The 17,556-nt window shown below is 45.5% G+C and overlaps 1 protein-coding gene across 1 annotated transcript in view; it reads right to left on the reverse strand.

The window, feature by feature from the left end:
• Positions 1–13,282, reverse strand: part of LOC143961394 (protein mono-ADP-ribosyltransferase TIPARP-like) — a 38,779-nt gene extending 25,497 nt beyond the window's left edge. The window contains exons 1-3 of the mRNA XM_077470662.1: positions 12,441–13,282; positions 5,175–5,349; positions 745–932 (exon numbers count right to left, since the gene is read on the reverse strand). Coding sequence (XP_077326788.1) covers positions 745–932; positions 5,175–5,349; positions 12,441–12,853 — 776 coding nt within the window. The 5' untranslated portion in view covers positions 12,854–13,282. The remainder of the gene's footprint in view (positions 1–744; positions 933–5,174; positions 5,350–12,440) is intronic.
• Positions 13,283–17,556: the final 4,274 nt, after the last annotated feature.

Genomic DNA, 17,556 nt, shown 5'->3' on the forward strand with positions numbered 1-17,556 from the left:
TACAAACAGATTCTACTTAACACAACAAACCTACACAGTCCCTGTCTTGTTTGCAACGCCTGTATACTGCTGTTCTGAGTATATAGGGCCTGGGAGCCCCACGCCTTTCTTTTTTTTAATTTGGGTACGGGGTTCCCCTTAATATCCGTACAAGACCCAAAGGGGCTGGTAATGGGCAGGGGGGGGCTACCCATGCCATTTTTCTCAATGATTTTCATCTGTATTGCCAGAACCAGATATTACATTAAAACCGCAAGCAGTTTTAAATTACTTTTTTTTACGTTAAATGTCATTTTGTGTAGGGATTATTCTAAACATGGGAAACACGTAGCACTTCACAGGCATACTATAGACACCCCCAGGCACGATATTTAAAGGAATATTTCACTTTTTTTCACTTTAATCGTCATTAAAATCAGTGCTCCTGAAAAAACAGAAGTTTAAAAAACAATGTAGGCATTGACCCATGTCCCCTGGGGCAGGAGCCAGGTCCGCAAACACTTTTTAGGACAATATCTTGCATATTAGCCATTAAAATTAGCACTTTTTATTTTGAACGTTTGAGTCCCATAGACTTTAATGGGGTTCTAAAGTTCGCACAAAAGTTCTGGTGCGAACCGAACCAAGGGGGTGTTTGGCTCATCCCTAGCTGGCAATGCTATTGAGAATTTAATATTTCTCTTTGTTGTTCATCACCACTATATACTTTACTGAAGTCTGCTACATCATGTGTGATCCTCTTACCGCAGCTTATGACCGATTACGATGGGAGATTGGAACACTGGCCGTTTTCTCATCCTCCTCTTGGTTTTGGTATCCATGTTAGTTTGCACCATGTTGACCAGGTGAAGGGAGTAAACAAACTGGGCGTTTTTGCAAAAGACCTCTTCTTGATGCTCCCGGAGGCCTTCTTCTATGCATTTCACAAACTCCTGCATGGAAACAGTGAAAAAAAAAAAAACGCTCAACCAAATCCCAGTAATTTTTTTATGTTCACGATATTTAAATGAGCTATTCATTCTTTTATTTAATATAATCTTTTAATAATATTTTTAATTTTCACAATTGCACTTCTTATTTAACGATTTGCTGTACCAAAATGTAAGCATTAAACATTAGCCACCTTAACCAGTTGTAGACGTCTGAAGCTGGGCATTCAAGTTTGTTGTGATGCCCAAGGCCAGTAGCAGGGTCTTTTGATTAGTGCTGACATCATCGGTAGCCCATCCTGTGTCCTCCTCATTGTTGAAAGTTGTCTGCAAGTTGGAGACAAGTTGGTCATGGTTCTAGGAGTGCTGATGGAGCACATTCTAGAACAACGCAGCATTGTATATACACTAGATTACCAAAAGTATTGTGACGCCTGCCTTTACACACACATGAACTTTAATGGCATCCCAGTCTTAGTCCATAGGGTTCAATATTGAGTTGGCCCACCCTTTACAGCTATAACAGCTTCAACTCTTCTGGGAAGGCTGTCCACAAGGTTTTGCTTTGTGCACTGGTCCAAAACATTTGGTGGAGGGGGGGATTATGGTGTGGGGTTGTTTTTTCAGGAGTTGGGCTTGACCCCTTAGTTCCAGTGAAAGGAACTCTTAAGACGTCAGCATACCAAGACATTTTTGGACTATTTCATGCTCCCAACCTTGTGGTAACAGTTTGGGGACGGCCCCTTCCTGTTCAAACATGACTGCGCACCAGTGCACAAAGCAAGGTTCATAAAGACATGGATGAGCGGGTTTGGGGTGGTGAAACTTGACTGGCCTGCACAGAGTCCTAACCTCAACCCGATAGAACATCTTTGGGATGAATTAGAGTGGAGACTGCGAGCCAGGCCTTCTTGTCCACATCAGTGCCTGACTTCACAAATGCGGTTCTGGAAGAATGGTCAAACATTCCCATAGATACTCCTAAACCTTGTGGACAGCCTTCCCAGAAGAGTTGAAGCTGTTTTAGCTGCAAAGGGTGGGCCAACTCAATATTGAACCCTACGGACTAAGACTGGGATGCCATTAAAGTTCATGTGTATGTGTAAAGGCAAGTGTCTCAATATTTCTGACACTGGCTACTAATGTTTAGTGGGGTCATCAGCTGTCTTTGAGAGCAAGGTCTCTGTGCTGGGAACGCACATTAAACACATTCTCAGCACAGAAACATCAGCCACCTTTTGGCGTTTGGACATTAAAGCCGGCCCCTTTTCTGCTGCACATATGTGTTACACAGGCAGCAACAGGGTAAACTTGGAAACTCATTGATAGAAGGTTTCGAAAAATCGTGGGCCTTTAATTGGGCTGTAATGCCAGATGCCGTTAGCAGGGGCTTCTGATCATGCAGGACTGTTATTGGCTGAAGAGTGCTGATGTCATCGGGAGCCTATTGCTACCAGCTTCCCATCATCAAAAGTTAACTGTGAGTTAAAGGTGACAGCTTGGTCCCTGTTCTGGGGGTGCCGATGGAGTACATCTTAGAACAATACAGCGATGCATATGAAGCTGGGTAAAGCCCCGTCCTGGGAAGAGGGAGAGATAGTGGCATGGGAGCATGTGAGGGTTAACTGATCACCAATGGAGTAGGCATTAACATTTTCAATACAGGAGGGGGGGGGGGGGGGTTAACACCTTTTTCAGCCATGACCACCAATATGGGGGTGGTTGTTAAAACCTATACTGCCATGACCACCAATACAGAGATGGGAGGTGGGGTTAACACTTTCACTGCCATGGCCACCAATACTGGGAAGGGATGGAGGGGCTAACACTTTAATTGCCATGACCGCCATAATAGAGGATGGGGAGTGGTAACACTGTCACTGGCATGACCACCAAAATGGGGGGGGTTAACTTACCCTGCTAGGACCACCAAAGTAAAGGTGGTAAAATATTACTGTCTTGAACATGAATACAGGGAGGATGGGAGAGGGGGGTTAACACTTTCACTGTCACGACCACCAATACAGGGGGGGGGGGTTAACATTTTGACCGCCATGACCAAAAATATAGGGGGAATGGGAGGGTTAACTGCCATGACCACCAGTGTGGGGGAGGCTTAAGTTTCACTGCCATTGACTATCAATTTAGGGTGAGTGTGGTTAAATTTCACTGTCACTGACCACCAATGCAGGATAGGGATGGGGGGTGTACCTTTCACTGCCACTGACAACCAATGTGTGGTCATTTTATTAGTACTGACACCAATGCTGGGGGTTATTATTACTGTATCCACTGACATCGGTGCTGGGGGTTATTATTACTGTATCCACTGACATCGGTGCTGGGGGTTAGTATTACTGTATCCACTGACATCAGTGCTGGGGGTTATTATTACTGTATCCACTGACATCGGTGCTGGGGGTTATTATTACTGTATCCACTGACATCGGTGCTGGGGGTTATTATTACTGTATCCACTGACATCAGTTCTGAGTGTTATTATTACTGTATCCACTGACATCAGTGCTGAGTGTTATTATTACTGTATCCACTGACATCAGTGCTGAGTGTTATTATTACTGTATCCACTGACATCAGTGCTGGGGGTTATTATTACTGTATCCACTGACATCAGTGCTGGGGGTTATTATTACTGTATCCACTGACATCGGTGCTGGGGGTTATTATTACTGTATCCACTGACATCGGTGCTGGGGGTTATTATTACTGTATCCACTGACATCGGTGCTGGGGGTTAGTATTACTGTATCCACTGACATCAGTGCTGGGGGTTATTATTACTGTATCCACTGACATCGGTGCTGGGGGTTATTATTACTGTATCCACTGACATCGGTGCTGGGGGTTATTATTACTGTATCCACTGACATCGGTGCTGGGGGTTATTATTACTGTATCCACTGACATCGGTGCTGGGGGTTATTATTACTGTATCCACTGACATCGGTGCTGGGGGTTATTATTACTGTATCCACTGACATCAGTGCTGGGGGTTATTATTACTGTATCCACTGACATCAGTGCTGAGTGTTATTATTACTGTATCCACTGACATCAGTGCTGAGTGTTATTATTACTGTATCCACTGACATCAGTGCTGGGGGTTATTATTACTGTATCCACTGACATCAGTGCTGGGGGTTATTATTAGTGTATCCACTGACATCAGTGCTGAGGGTTATTATTAGTGTATCCACTGACATCAGTGCTGGGGGTTATTATTACTGTATCCACTGACATCAGTGCTGGGGGTTATTATTACTGTATCTACTGACATCAGTGCTGGGGGTTATTATTACTGTATCCACTGACATCAGTGCTGGGGGTTATTATTACTGTATCCACTGACATCAGTGCTGGGGGTTATTATTAGTGTATCCACTGACATCAGTGCTGAGGGTTATTATTAGTGTATCCACTGACATCAGTGCTGGGGGTTATTATTACTGTATCCACTGACATCAGTGCTGGGGGTTATTATTACTGTATCCACTGACATCAGTGCTGGGGGTTATTATTAGTGTATCCACTGACATCAGTGCTGAGGGTTATTATTAGTGTATCCACTGACATCAGTGCTGGGGGTTATTATTACTGTATCCACTGACATCAGTGCTGGGGGTTATTATTACTGTATCCACTGACATCAGTGCTGGGGGTTATTATTACTGTATCCACTGACATCAGTGCTGGGGGTTATTATTGCTGTATCCACTGACATCAGTGCTGGGGGTTATTGTTTTTTTTAAATAACAAAAATTTTATACTCACCTGCTCTTTGTAATGGTTTTTGCACAGAGCAGCCCCAATCCTCCTCTTCTCGTGTCCCCCGCAGGCGCTCCTGGCCCCTCCTTGTTAACGAGTGGCCCCATAGCAAGCTGCTTGCTATGGGAGCACTTAAGTGCGCAGCTCACTACAGAACGGGCTCTGGGAGTCCATAAGACACACAAAGAGCGTCTCCGCCCGCCCCCACTCCCTTCTCACTGGCCACAATTGACAGTAGCAAAATCCAATGGCACCCACTGCTGTGTCTCAGCCAATTAGGAGGGAGAGACCCAGGAGAGAAATTGCTCTTGTGTACATTGCTGGATAGAGATGGGTCTCGGGTAAGTATTGGGGGAGTCTGGGGTTGATGCTGCACACAGTAGGTACATAGAATGCATGTAGGTAAAAAAAACCTTCAGCCTTTACAACCATTTTTAACCATTTTCCAGTCTCCCTTACCGGACTATATTCCACCCATTTGTTCTCTCCTTCTTCATAGTAATATTTGTAGTTAGTGTGGAACTCGGTGGTGGGACAGGCTGAGGTAGAGAGACGTCGGATACGATCAAACACTTGGCTCTCTTGGATGGACATGGTGGTGACGTCAATTCGAATTGGCATTTCAAAACCATTGCTAGGAGAAAGAAGATCAGCGTGAGATTGACAAGAGAGCAGACAAAAATGAAATCAAAGTAAAAAGTAGATGTGATCCCAATCGTATAATCATATAAAAGCTATAAAACTGAAATTTCATCTGCTTCTTTTTTTGCCTTCCGTGCTTTCCTTCCCCTCCCTCAATGAGCAAATTTTTATTTTTTTTATTTTAGGCCCATTGATGTCACGTAAAGACTGTGCATCATCCCAACAAGGACACAGGCCGCAATAAAATATTTTTTTTTGTTCATCTTCTATGCCCCTATTGAATGACCCTCACTTTCTGTCCCACTGATGGTGGTCAATAAGTCAGGAAGTGAAGGTAAATCTCCCCAGTAGATATACGCAAACAGCATTAAAAAGAAATTGCAAGCAGTCTGGCCTCTATCATAGGAGGATGTAGCTGAGGGCCGGTGCTTCCACGAGAAAAAATAGGCAGCCGCCTAGGGCGCACTGCTTCCTAGGGTGCCCGGACACTGGTGTTCCTACTCTCTTCTCTCTGCAGCAAGCAACTAAGTCTCAGCATCAGCAGGCAGCCGCCGCTCCATTCACACATAGTGTCAGAGGCGCAGCGGAGGACTGTGTCTGGGTCCCGACTCCTAAATGAATGGAAGCCAGCAAACATTCATTGATGGGTGTTGGTGAGGCTGCATTGATGGGCGCTGGCGAGACTGCATTTGATGGGCACTGGTGAGGCTGCATTTGATGAACACTGTTGAGGCTGCATTGAGGGGCGCTGGTAGGCTGCATTTGATGTGTGTTGGTGAGGCTGCATTTGATGGAAACTGGTGAGGCTGCATTGAGGGGCGCTGGTAGGCTGCATTAAGGGGTGCTGGTGAGGCTGCATTTTATGGACACTGGTGATGCTGAATTGAGGGGCGCTGGTAGGCTGCATTTGATGTGTGCTAGTGAGGCTGCATTTGATGGACACTGGTGAGACTGCATTGAGGAACGCTGGTAGGCTGCATTTGATGGACACTGGTGAGGCTGAATTGAGGGGTGCTGGTGAGGCTGCATTTGATGGGCACTGGTGAGGCTGAATTTGATGGGCACTTCATTAAAAAGGTGGGGTATACATGGGCAGGTCAAAGAGAGTGGAGTCAGGGGTGGAGCCAGTGGGGGGGGGGGGGGGGGGGGGGCGGCAAAATTAGGTTTTCGATTAGGGTGCCAAAAATTCTTGCACCAGCCCTGGATGTAGCTCACGGAAAGGGAGAACAGGGCGCTAACAATATGCTGGGCTGGAAGGGTTAAGTGGCCACGCCTTTGTTCCCTATTAATTGTAGTCCCCTCCCACCAGATGACATCTGTGGAATACAAATACGCCCCCCCAAGCCTTTAGCCTGGGCTGGTAGTAAAAATATAGCAGCGGGAAAGGGAAGGGGGTAATTGTCCTTTCCTACAGGAAAAAAATGAGGGGTTATTTCAAAATGAGTGACTCAAAAGATAAGGCAGCAGCAAAGAGGGCTTCCACAGAGGAGACTGAGAAGTACGGTAGAGGTCGTCTATGGAAGAGGCCACAAGCACAAACTAATGCAACAGCCAAGTGGTTTTTCCACCACCACACAAAACGTCCAGGTGGTTGCCCTAAAGGCAGTACAAAGAAAGGCAGCAATGAGACCTCAAATAGTAAGAAATCTAAAAGTGGGAAAACCAGTGGTATAAACGAAATTGCTAAGAAACAAGGAGAGGAGGATGAGGAGGAAGAAAAAGAGGGGGTACAGCAGAGTCATCAGAAGACCAGAGACCTCAAGGCAAAAGCCTACTATGTGAATATGAATAGTGTAACAATACAAACGATTCTATTGTATCTCCAACCAAATGGAAAAAATAAACCAAAATGCATAAACAAATAATGTAAAAAACCCTTAAAGCGGGAGTCCGCCGGGAGTTCCGCCGTTTTTTGTTTTTTTTAAAAGCCAGCAGCTACAAATACTGCAGCTGCTTACTTTTAAAATAGTGACACTTACCCACCCAGCACGCCCGCGATGTCAGCACCCGAAGCCGATCTCTCAATCGTCTCTCGGGTGCTGCCGCCGCCATCTTGGGTATGGGAATCAGGAAGTGGAGCCTTTCGGCTTCATTTCCCGGTTCCCTACTGCGCATGCGCGAGTCGCGCTGCGCAATAAGGATGGTCCCCGCTGTCTCTGGGATCCGTGTGTTTCCCAGCAGGCAGCGGGGGACTTTCGGAAAGGGGCGTAGATTCTGCGGAAAGGGGCGTACCTTCTGCAAAATTTACGCCGGAAGTGGGTGCAGATAATGTATCCAGCCTTTTATACCTGAAAATGGTGATCCAGACGATCAATAAAGTATTCCTTTGGAGTGGGGGACAATCACATACCTAGATGCTCATTGTGACCCTCTGTATTGGGGGGGTCATTAATTTCTGGTAAGAAGTGAATTCAGATATATGGTGGTGGATTGAATATTGTTCCTCTATGGAGGATTTTGTGTAATCTATTACAGCAGGACTTTTTTTCTGTTCATCAATTTTTCTGTTTATCAATTTTTTTATAGAGACTTTTTTGTGTTTCACGGGGTGTTTTCCCAATTGAATTAATTAAAACACGCTGTTTGTATCACTCTTCACTTAGGTGGTCTCCTGCCCACTTGAGGGTAGGATAGAAAGAATTTTACATTATTTGTTTATGCATTTTGGTTTATTTTTTCCATTTGGTTGGAGATACAATAGAATCGTTTGTATTGTTACACTATTCATATTCACATAGTAGGCTTTTGCCTTATTATATAGTGCACTTTAGCGCAGCTTATTTTCTTTTTTATGCAACACTGTACCCAAATCGATCTTATCATTTTGTTCACACAGATAGAGCTTTCTTTTGTGGAAATTTGATCACTGTTTTATTTTTTTATCATCTAAAGGAAAAAAGACCAAAGATCTTGAAAAAAAAAAAGGATATTTTCTACATTCTGTTATAAAACATATCCAATAAAATAAAAACATCTAATTTCTTTATACATTAAGGCAAAAATGTATTCTGCTACATGTTTTTGGTAAAAAAAAAAAAAAATCACAATAAGTGTATACTGCAGGGGTGGCCAACCCGTGGCTCTCGAGCCGCATGCGGCTCTTTGCCCGGTTCCATGTGGCTCTTAGACCCCATTCACACCTGAGCGTTTTGTAGCTTGAAGCCTGAAGCTACAAAACGCTGGAGGGGAAAAAATGTATTCTCAATGGAGATGGTTCACATCTCCACTCCATGTCGCCTGAAGCCAAACGCCTGACGCTCAGACAAGTTCCGTACCCTTTTTTGTCGCTCGAATTGAGCAGATTTGGGCGTTTTTCTTCTTTTAACATTGACCTTTTGCCCTGCACAAAAAATGAATCGCGGTAAAAAACGCAGCAAAATTGCGTGATTTTCTGCTTGAAAACGCTACGCTCTGTGTGTGCTGCATGCTTTCTGTGATGTTTTTTTGAAGAATTTACTGCTAGTTCAGGCTAGAAGACCCATTAACTGTTTATTGTTATCCTGACCAGTTCACTGTTTGTAAAGCCGCGTACACACGGGCGGACTGTATGGCCTACTTAGTCCGTCATACAATCCGACGGACAGTCCGTCATACTTTCGAATGAACGGACTTGACCACACACGGATGCACAAACAGTCCGTCGAAAGCTTGCGCGATGACGTGTACAGCACGTACGACGGGACTAGAAATAGGAAGTCCAATACACAGCAATGCACCCTTCCGCCGTGTAAATCCTTTCTGAGCATGCGCCATTCTTAGTCTGTCGAACTAGCCTACTGACGAGTGGATTGTCCGCTGAAACCAAAGTATGACGGACAGAATTTCGAAAAATCCGAAATACTTAGTACGCCAGACTGCACGCTGAAAAAGTCAGCTGAAGCCCACACACGAGCGGACTAAGTAGGCCATACAGTCCGCCCGTGTGTACGCGGCATAAGACAATTTGTATTTTGGAAATTAGATGAGCTGCTGTCTTCTGTCACATGGATGTACTTTCAAAGGAAGATTACTGACTTGATGAAAATGACTGGCCTGTGGTCTTTGTAGTGTTAAAACAGTGTGTGACATTTACAATAAATCCAGCTGAGCAAAAGTATGTGTGTATGAGGAAGGGATGGGGTGATGTTCATGTGTGCCCATGCGTATGATGTGGCTCTCTGCGGTAACTCGGTAAAAAATGTGGCTCTTGGTCTTTGTCTGGTTGGCCACCCTTGGTATACTGTATTGTCAAAAATATTGGGATGCCTGCCTTTACACGCATATGAACTTTAATGGCGTCCGTAGGGTTCAAAATTGAGTTGGCCCACCCTTTGCAGCTATAACAGTTTCAACTCTTCTGGGAAGGCTGTCCACAAGGTTTAGGAGTGTGTCTATGGGAATGTTTGGCCATTCTTCCAGAAGCGTATTTTTGAGTTCAGACACTAATGTGGACAAGAAGGCCTGGCTCGCAGTCTCCTCTCTAATTCATCCCAAAGGTGTTCTATCAGGTTGAAGTTAGGACTCTGTGCAGGCCAGTCAAGTTGCTCCACCCCAAACTCGCTCATCCATGTCCTTATGGACTTTGCTTTGTGCACTGGTGCGCAGTCATGTTGAAACAGGAAGGGGCCATCCCCAAACCGTTCCCACAAAGTTGGGAGCATGAAATAGTCCAAAATGGCTTGGTATGCTGACATACTTTAAGAGTTCCCTTCACTGGAACAAAGGGGCCAAGGCCAACCCTTGAAAAACAACCCCAACCCATAATCCCCCCTCCACCAAATGTATGTTAGAAATCATGGGGCTCCACAATTTCTAACAGCAGACCTGGTGCCTGTACCTGCTGCCTACTCGCAGTATATTTACTGTGTGTGGTCGGAAGGTAGTTAAACTGAATTGGCAAGGACAGTCTCAAATGCATGATGTGTTATGCCCATTAGTCTGTTTGTGTTTCTTGTTTTTAAATTGTAGTCATCTCAACGGTTTAAGGCCGGGTTCACACTGATCCAACATGGACAAGCGCCCTCCTCCTGGACAATACCAGGTCACATGCCCTCAACATTGTTGGGTGCCAAAAATGTGTCAATAATAAATAAAACCAGTACACAAGGTCCTTTATTAAAGTAGCTCCAATGTGTCTCTCCCTCCGATTAATTATCCTTCCAGTTCTCTCTCCGGTGATGTCTTCATCCTCCAGGTCTTCTCACTGCACTGATGTCTTCTTCTTCTGATTCTTCCCCCAGTTCTTTCTTGCTGCACTGATGTCTTCTTCCATTGGTTCTTCCTCCTGGTTCTTCTCTCTCCGCTGTCTTCTTCCTCTGCGGTTCTTCCTCCAGTTCTTCTCCCAACACTAGCTCCCGCTGTAGTGTTAGCTCCGCCGTGTGCCATTACTTACATAGCCATGGGATGTGGCCATCCGGTGATGGCACCTTGTGACCCCACCTCTTGTGACATCACTGCCCCATCATGGGAAGTCACAAGAGGTGGGACCATCTGATTACGTCACCAGGTGGCCATGCCCCATGGCTATATAAGTAATGGCACATACTGGAGGAAGAACCAGCAGAGGAAGAAGACTGCGGAGAGAGAAGCACCAGAGGAAAAAACAGCAGAAGAAGACAGCAGCGCAGCGAGAAGAACTAAAGGATGAAGACATGATCGGAGGGAGAAGACACGTTGGAGTTACTTTAATAAAGGACTTTGTCAAAAACCTGTGTACTGGTTTGATTTATTTCTGACACTTTCTTTTTTGGGGTGAATGAGTAGGGGTACTATGTACCCCATACTCTTTCACATAGGGTGAGAGGGCCAGGATATGGGGGAGCCCTTGTTAAAGGGGCTTTCAGATTCCAATAAGCCACCCGCACGTAGACCCCCACAACCACCACCCAAGGTTGGAAAGGTTTGTATTTAAGGCTGGTGGACTTTAATGGTGCTGTAACAATTACGATACACGTATATAAACAAATAATGTTTTATTGAATTTACATCAACAAATTTAAAACAAACAAATTTAAGAGAGCAGCTCTGTCTATCTAAACAGAAGAGGTGCAACTGAAAGAGGTGGTAATTCCAGTTTACCAAATCTCAATTATGCTGACAAGCTCGACATGTTTTGAGGAAATTCACTGCTTCTTCAGGAACTTTTGTTTGCATAATAATGTATTAAAGGAACAGAGACAGCGTATAATGCAAACGAAAGCTCCTGAAGAAGCGGTGGATTTCCACATAACATGTCGAGCATGTCAGCATAATTGAGATTTGGTCAACCTCACTCAGTCAGCCTCAAATACAAACCTTTCCATTTTGATAGGACGTATGTACTCCCTTTTTACTGCTTATACATTGGCACTGTATCTAAACACCACCCAGGGTTTTTCAGGAAGAGCCCTTGTCCCCATCCACATGGGGACACGGTGCTTTGGGGGTGGGTGTGGTGCGCAAAGCCCCCCCTGCCCCAAAGCACCCACCACCCCATGTTGAGGGCATGTGGCCTGGTAGGGTCCAGGAAGGTGGGACGCTTGCTCCTCCTCCCCCCCCCCCCTTTCCTGACCTGCGGGGCTGGATGCTCAGATATGGGTCTGATATCGATTTTGGTGTGGGCCACACGCAATTTTTTTTTTATTTTGGCGTGGGGTTTCCCCTCAAGATCCATACTAGACCCAAAGGGCCTGGTATGGAATTGGAGAGGAGGGGCTGAATAACGTTTTTTTAATTTAATTTTAGCGTGATGTCCCCCTTTAAGATCCTCAGCGCACAAGTCGTTTGCCAAAGTTAGGATGATGATCTGACTTCAATGATATTGAATGGGCTGAAGTTGGACCAAAGAAGTGCAGGAATCTTTTTTTAACGTCGGACCGACTTGTGTCAGACCAGTTAAGACGGCTCTCGTAGGGAACCATTCATTTATACACGTCATGTGCTCCCAAAGTCGGAGCGTATGTTGTACCAGTGTAAAGACTATCAGTATTTTAAAAAGGCTTTTGGCACAAATACTTGAGATCTGGATAAGAAAACACTGTACCTAAGTTTTTTACGTAGAATTGACAATAAAGTTTGCAGTATTAATGTAAAAATGTATTGCTTTTCTTTGCTTCTCCTACTTACTGGTGGAATCCGGTGACTTGGCACGTAGCTGGGTCACTGTATAGCCTCTCCAGGACCAGTTGAGCTCCTAGGTCAATGTTAAACCAACCCACTGTGGCTTTATACCTCAGCTGCCATACATAGGGCCATGCAGTGTGGTGCTTTGGGCACAACAAACCCTGAAAGCATTGACCAATCAAAAAGTTTGAACATATATCTATGTCATCGTCTAGGTGGATATTGTAGTTATTATAATTTAATGGCACCAGTTCTCCATTATACAGTGTGACCTCACTGGGCAAGTTAACTGTTCTAAAAGTATTCTCAGTGCAAAATTCCAATTTTTCTAAAGCTATTTCTTCTTCTATGGGATCCAGTCCAATGATCTCTTCTGATGATGATATCTTCCTCCTCTTCCCTTTAATTAGATCCATGTCCCATTGAACAGCTGGTGGCCTACTTTGGAACTACTATTTATTCTGAGTTAAATATATAGAGGGTGATGCATCCTCTTGATTGTATATTGATACATATCCAAGAAACTTTTCTGGAAATGTTGTGGTGAGCTAGTTGCATAGAGCGTTTCTTTTTAATGCTCCTAAGTTTGGTGGGGTAGATCTTTAAGGGCAGAGGGGTTGTCCTTTGGCTCTATCACAATCACTTTTAGCGGATACCATTTATCCAGAAACCTTTGCTAGCAAGCTTGGACACAGTGGATGTGACAATGAGCATCTGGTATGGCTCTTTCCACTTGAGAAGATGAGTTCTTGGGGTTCTGTTTTTTTTTTTCTACCATAACTCAGTCTTCAGGCTGAAGTCCATGCGTCTTTGGATCAGCTGCAGGGTCTTGCTGGGTGAGCTTTGATTTCTGTGAAAAAGAAAAAGACTTTGGTCAATTTGGTAACATAAGTGATTAGTTGGTCTTGGCCTTTTTGTAACAAACATTATTTTCTTCACTAAGGGAATCTTATGAAAAAGGGGACTAATAAGAAAATAGACCTTGTTTAGTGATGGGGAGCAGGGATGGACCAAACACGTCCCGTTCAGTTCGCAGAAGAACTTCAAACAGGGCAAGTGTTCTTACCCGCACAGCGAACCCAAATGAAGTACCCATTTTGAAGGCTTATATGCAACTAATAGGCCATAAAAAAGGTATGGGGGTCTGGGTACTGCCCTGGGGGACATGTATGAATACATTTTTTTTTATAAAAAAATATATTTTTTGCTTAAAGTGAAACAATTTATATTTTTTCCTTAAAGTGAAACAATAAAAATGAAAAATTCCTTTAAATACAGTGCGTGGTGGGTCTCCTTAGTCTGCCTGTAAAGTGGCGCATCTGTGCGATGTGTAGAACATTGCCGCAGCAATAGTGACATTCCTAAACGAAAAAATTGAATCTAGACTTGCTTGCAGCTGTTATGTATTCCTGGCTTTAGGTAATACAGATTTGAAAAAAACGGCATAGGGTCTGGTATGGATTTTAAGGGGGAAAATGTTATGGAGTCCTCCCCAAAATCCATACCAGACCCTTATCCGAGCATGCAGCCTGAAAAGCCAGGAAAGGAGGGGCGATCGAGCGCCGTCCCCCTGAACAATAACAGGCCATATGCCCTCAACATGGGGGGGTGGGTGCTTTGGGGCAGGGGGGCTCTGTGCCACCCCACCCCAAAGCACCTTGTCCTCATGTTGATGGGAACAAAGCCCTCTTACCGACTAAACGGGCTGTGGTTGTCGGGCCCCCTCCCATGTGAATGGTTATCGGGTACATTGGCCACATGACATCACTTGCTGTCAGGGGGGCGGGGCCACCGTGTGACGTAACTGGGTGGCCCCACCCTTCCCTGTATAAGAGCCGTCAAAGCTCAAAGAGCACTTATGGCGGGCAGCCTCCTATGGAGGCGGAGCATTTTTGACAGTTTTCTATTTTTCGGGTCCGTCGGGCGTCGTGATTGACAGTGGATTTACATTGAGGGACACTTTTTTTTTTTTTTATAAAGGATTTGTCAAAAACTGTCTCTGGCATTTTTTGGTAAATGGGTAGGGATACGAAGTACCCGATACCCATTCACATAGGGGGGCCAGTATCTGGGGGTCCCCTTGTTAAAGTGGGCTTCCAGATTCCCATAAGCGCCCCACCTGCAGGCCAGGGTTGTCGGGAAGAGGCCCTTGTCTCTACCAAAGAATCCCACCAATCTGTATTGCCGGGAGTCGACAATACATTACAGCCGCAAGCAAGTTTAACCTCCTGGCATGCGCGCTATGGGTGAATGACGGCCACAGAGCGGATGTGAATTTCCGGGAGGCCGTCATATGACAGCCTCCACTGCACACGCCCCATGCAGGGCACGCGCGGAGCGCGCTGTGATCACCGAGTCACTGAGACTCAGGTGATCACCGATCCGAGTAAAGGGCCGGTCCCGGCCCCTTACCATGTGATCAGCTGTCAGCCAATGACAGCTGATCACATGATGTAAACAAAAGCTCGGTGATCGTTTTTTTTTCTCATGCTGACAGCGGAGGAGGAAAAAAAAAAGCCAATCACCGGCTTATCTTAAAGGGACATCAGTCTCGAAAAGGAGGAGGCAATTCTGCCTCATTTATAACAGTAACAGTGCCCACAAGTGCCACCTATCGATGCCCACAAGTACCACCTATCAATGTAACCGATCAGTGCCCATCACTGCCACCCATCGGTGCCCATCAGTGCCACCTTATCAGCGTACATCAATGGTGGACAAAAATTACCCGTTTAAAAAAAAAAAGGCGTGGGGCCCCCAGGCCCTATATACTCTGAATAGCAGTATACAGGCGGTCCCCGGGTTACAAACAAGATAGAGACTTTAGGTTTGCTCTTAGGTTGAATATGCTTGTAATTTGGAACAGGTACATTTTTTAAGTGTAGCTCCAGCCAAAAAATTTATTTTTATGCTTTTTGGATAGCATAGGGAAGGGTTATCATCCCGGTAACATTTGTTTTGCTGTCTGTGCCCCTGCTCAGAAGATTTCACCTGGCTTTCTGTCACAATGACAATTTGATTTTGAAAATTTTGGGTTATCAGGGAAACAAGGATTGATGATAAAACATGAGTGGAGATACATTTTTCCCATACTAACCCTTACAGAAGAGAATTTCCCTTCCTACGGGTACATTTTCTCTCACTTTCTGTTGTCTCCCTCCGTTTATAAGTAGGAGTCGTTTGTAAGCCGGAGGTATGAAAGTAGGGGACTGCCTGTATATACTATATGGCCTGCCCTATATACTCTGCAGAAAATGTTGTCTTAGGTGTTGGTGGTACCAGAACACTGTAAGCCCTCACAGTTACTCTTGGTGGGCGCTGGAATAGGCCCTGCTCAGAACTATTAGATCAAAAATCATAATTACATGCCCCTGTTAAACAGGGGCAGAAGAATTGGGTCTTAGGCAGTGGTGGTGGTGCCACAACACTGTAAACCCTCACAGATATTCTTGTTGAGTGCAGGAACGGCCCCTGCTGTGAAATATTAAATTAAAAATTGTAATTACACACCCCTGTTAAACAGGGGCAGAAAAATTGTGCCTTAGGCAGTGGTGGTGGTGGCACAACACTGTAAAGCCTCATAGTTACTCTTGGTGGGTGCAGGGATGTGCCCTGCTGTGAAATATTAGACCAAAAATTTTAATTACATGTCACTGTTAAACAGGGGCAGAAAAATTGGGTCTTAGGTGGTGGTGGTGACACAACACTGTAAAGCCTCAAAGTTACTCTTGGTGGGCACAGGAACGGGCCCTGCTGTGAAATATTAGAACAAAAATTGTAATTACACACCCCTATTAAACAGGGGCAGAAAAATTGGGCCTTTGGTGGTGGTCGAATAATTCGGGGGACTCTTCTGTGCATGATGGTGGGGCTAGGGAAGGACTGACTTTTGACAAGGAGCCGATGGAATAGGCCACTTTGGTATCTGCATTGGCAGGCAAACTACTCTGAGCCTGGGTGACAGAGGATGAGGATGGCTTTGTTATTCATTCCACCAACTCTTCTGTATGTTGTGACTCAATAACACGGCCAGCTACAGAAAAAAAGGACAAGCGTGCCTCACGGCCACGTGCAGAGGATGCACCGTGTCCACGACCAGCACTGTTGACTGTAGACACAGAGCCTGCTTGCCCTCTTTTAGTGGCCTGTGAGTGTTTGCCTCTCCTTGGTGACCTTCCGGACATGATGTAAATTTTGTTTAGCAAAACCACACTGCACTGTATTGTGTACACCATCAGAAAAGTAGTAGAAACTGCACTATGGTTGCACGTTATTGTGTACACCACCGGAAGGGTAATAGCAACTAGGGCTGCACTGTATTGTGTACTGTGTACACCACCAGAAAAGTAATAGCAACTGCACTAGGGCTGCACTGTATTGTGTACTGTGTACACCACCAGAAAAGTAATAGCAACTGCACTAGGGCTGCACTGTATTGTGTACTGTGTACACCTAGGGTTGCCACCTTTTCTTCAAGTCAAACCCGAACAGTTTTGCGGCGCACAGCAATTTTTTTTTATAGTATAAACTACCGTATATACTCGAGTATAGGCCGACCCGAATATAAGCCGAGGCCCCCAATTTACCCCCAAAAAAACTGGCAAACTTATTGACTCGTGTATAAGCCGAGGGTAAGACATGCCTGTCCATCCCTGTGTGTGTGTCCGTCCATCCCTGTGTGTCCGTCCATCCCTGTGTGTCCGTCCATCCCTGTGTGTCCGTCCATCCATCCCTGTGTGTGTGTGTGTCCATCCATCCATCCATCCCTGTGTGTGTGTGTCTCCATCCATCCATCCATCCATCCCTGTGTGTGTGTGTCTCCATCCATCCATCCATCCCTGTGTGTGTGTGTATCCATCCGTGTGTGTGTGTGTGTGTGTGTGTGTGTGTGTGTGTGTGTGTGTGTGTGTGTCCAGCCTACCTGTGTCCCGAGCCTTTGTCCCGAGCCTCCGTCCCGTGCCTTGCCTCCTTGCCTCCGTGCCTCGCCGCCGTGCCTTGCCTCCGTCCCGTCCCGTCCCGTCCCGTGCCGTGCCTTGCCTTGCCTCCGTCCCGTGCCCTCTTCGTCGGCGCCTCGGCGGCCATTGTAAAATTCAAAAGCTGCGCCGCCGCCTTCGCCTGT

This window comes from Lithobates pipiens, unplaced genomic scaffold (genome assembly GCF_037356315.1).
Source record: "Lithobates pipiens isolate NorthernLeopardFrog02 unplaced genomic scaffold, aLitPip1_a1.2 Scaffold_8, whole genome shotgun sequence".
NCBI classification, from domain to species: domain Eukaryota; kingdom Metazoa; phylum Chordata; class Amphibia; order Anura; family Ranidae; genus Lithobates; species Lithobates pipiens.